Raw genomic sequence first — 10,618 nt, 5'->3', positions numbered from 1 at the left:
TGAGTAAGCAAAATTCATCTATAACATCTAAAGCCGAGTAAATGGAGACAGTTAAATCATCCCATCATAATATAATTCATAACATTCAAAACTCATTTCAATTCATATAAAACAATTACATTTCATAAAAAATAATCAGTAAAGCTTATGACTCTCTTAAAACTTGGTTTGTGCCAAAACTCGTACTCGAAGACACCTTTGTCCGGGCATCCAACCGAGTCCGCTAAGACTGTTAAAACGATAAATACATATAAAATATGTTTTTACATTTAAAAACGTAGCCGTTCCTTGGCGTTGGCTGAGTTTCACCCTCACGTGGTGGTTCGGCGTGAAGTGAACTCTAAATATACCTTAGGAGATACCCTCCGTGCCTCTCATACTAAGGTAAAATATAACGGGGTTTACCGTGCTCCTCTAATAGGCTGGTCCACAGAAACCCGCCCACTGCAGTAAGCTAATCAATTATCCCACAAAATCAATAAAAATTTCGACAATATGACATGGCTATTATGATGTTACCCAACCTGTGTCACGGCAAAACAAAACAGTTTATATATTCCACACAAAACACAAATCTAGCCATTCATGCCATCACATTGTCTTAAGCCACCAATTCAAACCATATATCAAAATACAAGTATATAGTCTCCACTTACTCAATTTCCAAAACTAGTATTCAATTTCAAAACAAGTTATAAAACTCATTTCATTTAACCAACACTTCAATTTTAAAACATAATAATTTACCATTTAAACTCATTGTTCGTTAAAACATAAAAACGAGTAAAAACAACTTTAGATAGTTAAGATGAAAGTCTGTTACTCACAATAGCGGGAGTTTGGAGTACTCCTATTCTTAGTCCTCGGGTACAATATCTTTACCCTTATCAGAGGGTTCACCACCTATACATAATACACGATACGTAATTCAATATATTTGTGCCAAACTGTTATAAAACTATTTCAAGCTCTATATGAATGCATGAAATTGAATGAGAATTGTCCGAATGATCACTTAAAGACGGTGTTCTACGTGGGTTCAATTATGATCGGACTGAATTTGTATTCGACCTAACTCGAACTATACACTGTTGAATTAATCAAAACATCCGATTCAACTTCAAATATATTCATTTGACTTCTAAAATTCCAAATACACCTAAGTACCTCAATGAGCTTAATTGTGACCTAATTCACCATAACCGAAATTCATTCCGATTTCGATATCCAACATCATAATTCATCAATTCCTAGCTAAATAACTTGAAATACAACAAAATCAATCATTAACATGTCACCCATAAAATTCAGCCAAAGAGGGTTGTTGAAGGGCATGTGATTTTTCTTGCTTATTTTTCATTCCAAACATCATCAAACAACTAAAAATACTAAGATATCATGAAAACTAGCAAAATGCACCATCAAAACCTCTCTCCCTAAGTTCGGCCAGCATGTAATCCCTCATGGAAACTTGTGTTTCATCCATAGAAAATGAAAAAGAAAGCATGGGTAAGGTAAATCTTAAGCTAAAATTGAAAAATCTTACATTTGATTGTTTTGTTCCTTTAAATTCAACAAATTTCTCTTGGATTTTCTTCTCTAGGGTTTGCTCTTATTCTTTTCTCTTTGTTCTTAACTTTGGCTGGCCATGAAGAATGAAATGGGAGAGTTTAAGTTGAGCTTATAAAGGTAATTATAAAAATATTCAAACTTGACAAGTGTCACCATGTGATTGGTCCATGGTTAATAACTTAACAATTAAGTATTTGCTCACCACCACATGTAATTTCTTAATTATCCAAAGTATAAAATGATAATAGGTGAAATTCATGGGCTTGACAAGTGTTATGGTGGTGTAAAATTCAAAAAATTCTAATTACGTCCTCATAGGCACGTGAAATGACTATTTTGCCCTTATGCTCGAAATTGAAAATTTTCACCTCTAAAATTCAAATCATGCTCCAATTAGTCAAAATTGGTCATAAATTTCATCCAACATTTCAATTTTGCCCTCAGGTGGCAAAATGATCATTTTGCCCCTTCGTTATGAAAATTCCTAATTTGACTCCAAGTTAATCCTCGAACTCCGAATCATCATATTTAAACATTCTAAGGTTCAATAACTCTCAAATACATCCTAAAATCTCTATTCAAACTAGTTCGAGATTTTAATCGACTTAATTGTACCATTAGGTACGATACCGACTTTTAACGATTCTCTGAGGCATCCAAGTATGCAGACATACTATCAAATATATGAATGACATGGCAAGTATATAATAGAGCTGAGCTTGACATATTTTAATAATAATATTTTAATGCAGCAAAGATCTCATAATTATAATACTTTATAATTCTTTTTGCAGAGCATGTTTGTTTCATAGACTTTATTTTAATAGAAAATAAAAAAATTACATACAAACACAAAGATAAAGAATGCTTTTATTTATAACCATAATGCTTAAAATAACAAAATGTTTATCTATACCCAATCTATTTATTATAGGGTATATATTAACTCTGTCATCTATGTCAATTATTAAAGGAGAAATGAAAGAATTAATTTGAGTCCTTTTGTACAGCTCACTACATTGACTCGGTGTTACATGATATTGGCAATTTGCCCATTTTCAAGGAAACAATAGAAATGGCTAAATAAGTGTATGTTTTCATTTATAGGCATATTTTTCATCTTAACATGTTTAGGAAATATTACAAGAAGAAAGAATTAAAAATAGATGGAGTTATGTAGAAAATACCTAGGGTCTAAACACATAATTAAATTGCTTAATAGCTAATTTGTTTGATTGCTTGATAAAAATAAAAGACTACATAGAGGGTTATTTATAATAGCTAACTAAACCTATATCTACTTAGTGTGCAAGTAAAATAAATAGCAAATAAAAAAAATTCTAACCCTACACTTTCTTAGAGTATAAGTAAAGTAAAAAGAAAATAATAAAAGATTACATTAAAAAAATTCTCCCCAAGATATTCTATCCTTGATTTAAAGATAATCGTATATTTCGTAACAAGTTACTAGGTTTGCTGCATCTTTTCTTACTTTGAAAAGTTTTGAGAATAATAAGCTTTCATTTTGAGGCAAGTTTGCCTCACAAGTATGGGCCAAGAAGCATTTTTCTCAAAAAAGAAACTTAAGAAAGTACAAGCTGTTTTGTTAAGTGATGTTAAATTTTTGGAAATCAATTAAATATTTTTTGAAATGTGCAAGTCTTTTGTTAAAGTCATAAGACTTACGGATAGTGCTACCAAATCTGCCATAAGTATATATTTGAAGTAATGGATAGAGCTAAACGACAAATTGCTCAAACATTTAATAATCAAAAGACAAGATATAATCACATTTGGAAAATTATTACAATTTTCAGAACTATCCCTATTTATTAAAATGTAAGTTTAATATATTTGTATTTTTTAATGTTAATTTTTATATATATCATTTCCTAAATATATTTTTAATGTGATATATTTTATTTTTATTTCTTATTATAATCTTAGGGGGCGTTTGGTAGATGGGAAGTGAGGGACATTCCTTGCAATTAAAATGCAGGGAATCACATTGCAGCATTTGGTTGATGTTTTCAGGATGGGAAAGTAATCCCTCAACAATGTCATTGCAATAAGAGAAGGGAATGTCATTCCCTTTTCTCTCGAAGGGAAAGTTACTTTCCGTTAGAAAATGGAAAGTAAAAAAATTTTTGTTCCCTAACTTAACTTCCTGATCCTTTCTCTTCTTCTTACCTTCTTCACCACTTTCTTCCTTCTTACCTTATGGCTTTTTCTCCTTCTTCTCACCTTGCCTTCTTCTCCTTCTTCTCACTGCTCGTAGGAAGGGTAGCCCATCACTAACACATTTGGGTCAAATTTCATCACCAAATCTGAAAATTGGAGAGATTGGGACTTTGGGTTTTATGAAACCTTAATTTAAATTTTCAAGAATTTATAAGTGTTTTAAGAAAAAATTATGTTTTTGATATCGAAAATTAAGAAAGAAACATTTAAACGGTTTAGAATGGAGGAAATTACTAAAGAATTAAGAGGATTTGAAAGGAAAATGTGTTTAGGTGCCACTGTTTGAGAGAAAAGAAGCGTCAAGAATACTTAAAATAATACATCTATCGATAGATGAGAACACCTATTGATAGATTATGTTCAAACTTTTAGTAGCAAGTATCTATCTATCAATAGATAGTATAATCTATCGATAGAATTTTTTATCTATCGATAGATTTTTTTGGATAATGTTTTTTATTTTTAATTTTTATAAGTTTAAGGTAAAAATAAACATTTAGTAATTTTATATATTTTAATATTTAAATAATTAATATAAAAGTATTATGTTATTTTTTTAATGTTATTATTTATTATTTTAATTACTTAAAGTTGAAAAGTCAAACTTTATATTAAAAATTAAAAATTTATTCAATTTATATATTTTTAATATATAAGGGTAATTTTGTCAATTTACATTATATTCCCAGTAAAATGGTTATAAACCAAACACTACAATATAATGCTCTAAGCAATTACATTCCCTGCAATCATCATTTTCCCTTGTTATACCAAACGCTACAAAGTTAGATTCTCAACAATCACATTCTCAGCAATCATATACCTAGCAGCGTACCAAATGCAATCTTATATATATTTTCATTTTTAATATAATTTATTATATTATTTATTTTATTTTAAGTTTTTTTTCTTTAAAAGATAATATAAATTTTATTGACAATAACCATCCACCATCCAACAGAGAATGACTATTGAGAGTAACAAAGAGATAGCCCCCTAAATCAATATAAAAGAAATAAATTATACAAAATATCTTTAATTGAGAAATAAAGTAGAAGGGCAAAAATATTTTTAATAACATTGTAGAGTGCAATGCAATTTGATTACATTAGTTTTGGACTGCAATCACATTACATCTATTAGTTGTAATGTGATTGTATTGTAATCTTACATTATAGTAGTTCGTTGTAAAACAAATGCTGCAACGTAGTTAAAATGGGCACATTGCAAGAATATGCTCCCAATTCCCTCATACCAAAAGCTACTTAAGAGTTTTGACTCTCAATTTTAGTGCTACTAGATGTGAAAGTAATTGGAGCACCTTTGATCATGTGCATTCCTTAAACCTACATATAAAATTGAATAAAAATTCAAATTATCCACTTTTGATCTAAAACGATGTACTTGAGCATTTGATTTATTGGTTGGTGCATGATTCCCCTTTCTAAAGAATAAAGTTCGAATTCCTCTTCCCTTAATTATGAAAAAAAAATCTAAAACATAATAAGGAAACAATATTAAAGTTGTATATATATTAATTTGGAATACTTTACCATGCTTTCTCTTTTTTGTTACTTCTTAGCTCTTCATCCTCAAAAGCATTCATGGATATCATACCATAAATTTCTTGAAGTAAACAAGGAATTTTTTGTTTTAGTTATCACTCACCATAAGATTTCATATCAGAAAGAAAAAATACATCATATATTTCACCATTTTCTATTCTCTAGGATTGTCTTAGTTTAAGTTGAATATTTTACTTGACAAAGAAATAACATTTAATCTTTTTATAAATATATACTCTTTATGAATGTGTTGAAACATTTAAATTAAAAAAAACCAACTTTGTATCATTTATGCCACGTAATCCTCAACTTTATAAATAAATATAACATTTATAATTTTTTTGTTTATTTTACATGCACATATGTTTGGTATAATTAATTTTAAATTTTTTTACATTATATTTTAATACAATACGATACTTTATACTGAATAATGAAACATAAAAATTCAATCTATGATAGACATCTCTATTTAACAAATATGAATACGAGTACAATAAAGACTTAAAATTGCATACCATTACTAATAGTGTAATTCATTTATATCTAAAAAAGAAAAACAAATCTATTTTCATTTTCTCTATAGAATATCTTTTATTGAGTAACATAATAGCAAGCACCTTGCTATTATCTTAATTAACTTCTATGGAGTCACCTACGAGAATGGCATTAACTAGTGTTTGGTGGAAGAGAGTTGAAGTTACAAATATAAAAAAAAATGAATAAAAAAGAGATAAGAGAGTAGAATTTTACTCCGATGTCTTGTTTGGTTAACATCGTACCCTGCAGAACTTCATTCCAATCCATATCCAAAAAGGTGAGATTTCCTATCTCTTCTTCCTCACATCGAGGTAACCGGATCGGTAGAGTGGTTCATACCAACTCTATAATTTCTTTTGCACATATATATGGATAATTGGTGATTTAAAATATTGTAAATACTAATGGACAAAAGTACTTGTCAACATTACAGTTGTGATTAATTCCAAAATTTGGATGTCAAATGAAAGAAGATGTGCCTTTTCCCCTTTCTTACACTAAGGTGAGAGTAATGGGCTACCAAAGACTTGCTTAAAAAAAGTTTTTAACAATCAACAAAGTACACTCAACAAAGTACACTCCTCGTTCCTCATCCACTCAAAATTGTATCCTTCCTTAGTTTTCTTACCAAACCCAAATCCGTCCAATACAATGTCTGAATTTGACCAAAACCCAACCCCCAAAACACCGGAGCCCAAGGTTAGACCAGCTGGTGGCACCGAGTATAGCTGGTGCAGAGCCGTACCCGGCGGCACTGGCATCACGGTCTTGTCCCTCCTCCTCTCTAATCCCCCAGATATCTCACTTCTCGAAGCAGCCCTTTGCAGGCTCCAAGTTTCCCATCCCATCCTTCGTTCCAGGCTCCACTTTGACACTTGCAGGAACACTTTTTCTTTCATAACTCATCGTAACCCTCATGCCAAGATCCAATCCTTTGATCTCCCATCAACTTCCCACATTCTCCAAAGCCACTCAGGCGATCCCAACATCGATTCACACCAGTTTTTGCTCGAACATGAACTGAATCGAAACTCATGGAACCTCCCTGATGGTGACCAAGCTGACCGTGATGTATTTTTTGTTAGCCTTTACACTCTAAGCGAGACGAGGTGGGTGGTGGTGTTCCGGCTGCACACTTCAGCTTGTGACCGTGCTGCGGCGGTGGCTCTGTTGAAGGAATTGTTGGAGTTGGTGGGGGGTGGAAGATCCAAAGTGGAGGAGATAGCGAAGGGAAACGACGAGCAAGAAGTGGAGTTAAGTTTAGGAATTGAAGATTTGATTCCTAGTGGGAAAGCTAACAAGCCTTTTTGGGCACGTGGGGTTGACATGCTTGGCTACTCGTTGAACTCTTTCAGGCTGGCAAATCTCAACTTTGTGGATGCCAATTCGGCTAGACGTTCTCAGGTTGTAAGGCTGCAGATGAACCCAGATGAGACTGACGGGCTCGTTGCTGTAAGTGACGAATTGCTTTCTTCTGCTTTTTACTTTTGTTTCAGTTAATTATTTTTTGTTTATGATTATACAGTGTAACTTTTCATCACTAGCACTGAAGTCGATAAACTTGTCATCAATGTCATGTGCCTGGTTTTAATTTAAAAGGGGGTCAAGTTTCATGACAGAAATGCCATCCTTGAGTCTAAACACATAAAAAGAGGGCGTTCATTAGACCAAGATAGGAATTAAGAAATTAGGATTTGAAGCAACTCTCATTTTCAACTTCTTTGTGGCCGGAAGGCTAGTTGCAGCTTCTTATGATTTCAGTAATAATTTTGTTTGAGTGGGACAGTGGTAGGCCCAGTCACTCACGAAAAAAAAAAAAATGAACCCATTAAAGTGAGCAGAAAGGTCCAAAAACAGCCGGGCCATTCTTCAGGATCACGAGATGCTTTTTCACTTTCCGTCGTGGCTCTAATTCCCCATCCCTCGCCAGCCACAGAGAGCTGTGGGGCTAAGGGCTACACATTTAACCTTTTCTGGGTGTAGAAAGTAACAAGTTCCAAAGCAGTTAAAGCGTTGAATGCTGGCCCATTATCATTTCACAATCACTATATCGCTGTAATGGATCATGGTTTGGTTCCTGCCTAGTACAAATCTTTGGACTAAGGTGTCGGGTATCTTCTATTCAATGGCATGTTCATGTTCTGATGTTCTCATCAAGTTTTATTTGGCTCTGATATTTGATCAGCTTGGCAGCGCATTGACTTTATTTCCTGCTTGCCATAATTCAATAACAAATCAATGCTAGTACTATCATCGTTGATTTTTTGCACTACCCTTTTTGATTATTTTTTAGTTTGATCAAACTGTTTTAAGTTGCATGATTTGCAATTTACAGGGTTGCAAATCAAGAGGTATTAAACTCTGTGGAGCTCTAGCAGCTGCTGGTTTGATTGCAGCTCGGTCCACTAAAGCCTATCCTGAGCATCAAAGGGAAAAATATGCTGTGGTAACCCTCACTGACTGCCGGTCCATTCTTGACCCAGTTCTCGGTAGCAATCATCTTGGTAAGTCACCAAGATTCGCTTAGTTTTAGGTTAAGGCAAAAATTGCGTATAATTGATTATTTTTTATTCAGGATTTTACCATTCTGCTATCTTAAATACACACGACGTGACTGCCCACGAACAAGTATGGGAGTTAGCCAGGAGATGCTACATGTCCTTTTCCAATGCCAAGAACAACGACAAGCATTTCACGGATATGAATGACCTAAACTTCCTCATGTGCAAAGCCATCGACAACCCTGGATTGACTGCATCATCATCCATGAGAACTGCCTTCATTTCGGTTTTCGAAGACCCTGTGATTGACGAATCTAACGAACTGCACCAGAAAATTGGCCTGGTGGATTACGTTGGGTGCTCTTCGGTTCATGGAGTCGGTCCATCCCTTGCCATATTTGACACCATACAAGATGGATGTTTGGATTGTGCATGTGTGTATCCAGCGCCACTCCATTCAAGAGAACAAATGCAACAACTGATTGATTCTATGAAAAGTATTCTTGCAGATGCTGGCATCAATGTGGAGAATAATAGCTAGATTTTTCATTGTGAACATTGTGCTTATGAACAATTTCTTTACTAGTTTGCCATCATAAATGGGAAATGAATGAGCTACCAAACTGTGAAATTATCTTCATGACAAATTTTCATTTGAGTCTTAAAGTCTATGTTTAGTTTCAAGAAATTATCTTCATTGCTTGTTACGTGGCTAGTACGACCATTGTCTATCAACCATTCAACTTTTCTATCTTCCACATCTCGACACTTAGTCATGAATAAGACTTCATCTGCAACCTCTTTTTCCTCTGCAACTATTGCCTTCTCTTCTCCTTGAGTACCTTTGGCTTTGCACACTTTTTCAATGTGACCTTAGGATTACAAAACTTGCATCTCACATGTAGTTTATACCAACAAAAACGATCAACATGGCTCATTGTTGTACAATTATTATAATGAGGAAACTTACCTCTAATTTTTTTTTGTTTACCATCATTCATTCTCTTCTCTTTATCTTTCTTTTTACCTTCATATCTTTTACTACTATCATACGGATTCTTGCTTCTTATCTTAACCAACACAGCCCTTTCCACAATATCTTCATGCCTTATAGCCTTTTTTTGCTCTTAGGTATGCAAAGCATTCACCAACTTTATAACAGTGAGTTGGGTGGGGTCTTTTGAGTCTTCCAAAGATGAGATTTTTGCTTCAAATTTCTTAAGAAGACTTATAAGAACTTTGTTAACTATTCTTCGTTCGGTTAAGTTCTTTTCAGGTAGTCTTACATGATTAACAAGCTTCATAATCTTGTTTGAATATTCCTTGATCATTTCATCCTCCTTCATCCTCAAAATCACGAACTCTCTATGCAAATTGAGAGCTTGCATTTGTCTTGTCTTCTTACTTCCTTAGAACTCATCCTTGAGTCGATCGCAAGCTTCCTTTAGGCTATCACAGGTCATGATTCTTGTGAAAATGGCATCCGATACAGCAGATTGGACGCAAAAGAGTGCCTTATATCTCTTTGCTATCTCCTCACTATGCTATTTAGGTTGAGCAATAGTGGGATTAGTATGCCTCATCACTAAAGGATCACCTGCCACCTTTACCATCTCCTATAAATCAAAAGCCCTAAGATAGGTTTTCATCTTCACAGTCGATATAGTATAATTTGCTCTTGAAAAAACAAGAGGTGTTGTGGCATTAAACCTAGATAAAGCCATTACTAATGAGATTTTTTTTTTGGTGAAAGAAAAATGAAAAATTGAGATATTTTGATGATAACCACTCCATTGTTTCTTGTTAGAGAATTTTCATCAAAAGCTGCCACATCAGTAATATCTCAACAAACTATGGAAGCTTCAATGTCCTAACTCGGCTTCTCCACAAATCTTGCCTCAAGCCTTGGTTGCCACCTTTTTCTCACCATACTTAAACGTTTCAATTGCAACTGTTTCAAAAAACTCAGCTCCCAATTTATCTCCATAAATTTTCTTTAATTGGTTATAACAGTAGCTATATTATTCAAAGTTTGTTTTATCTTTTCCTTGTATTTAGGCATTTCTGTTTTACGCCTAACTAGAAGGTATACAACTTTGTATAAATACTAACTTTGTAAATCAAATGAATTTATGGAATCAATCAATATTTAGACCATCTATTTTTGTTATGGTATCAGAGCGTCTTCTTTTAACGAGT

The 10,618-nt window shown here is 33.3% G+C and overlaps 1 protein-coding gene across 1 annotated transcript; it reads left to right on the top strand.

Annotated features, from left to right (window-relative positions):
* On the top strand, positions 6,483–9,077 carry LOC18598266. The gene is made up of 3 exons (XM_018122240.1): positions 6,483–7,370; positions 8,254–8,422; positions 8,494–9,077. Exons 1-3 carry the CDS (start codon positions 6,570–6,572, stop codon positions 8,958–8,960), a joined length of 1,437 nt encoding a protein of 478 aa, XP_017977729.1. The 5' UTR covers positions 6,483–6,569; the 3' UTR covers positions 8,961–9,077.

Source organism: Theobroma cacao, chromosome 5, assembly GCF_000208745.1.
Source record: "Theobroma cacao cultivar B97-61/B2 chromosome 5, Criollo_cocoa_genome_V2, whole genome shotgun sequence".
Taxonomy (NCBI): domain Eukaryota; kingdom Viridiplantae; phylum Streptophyta; class Magnoliopsida; order Malvales; family Malvaceae; genus Theobroma; species Theobroma cacao.
Note: the sequence above shows the minus strand (reverse complement) of the source record. Positions and strands in the feature narration are given on the sequence as shown.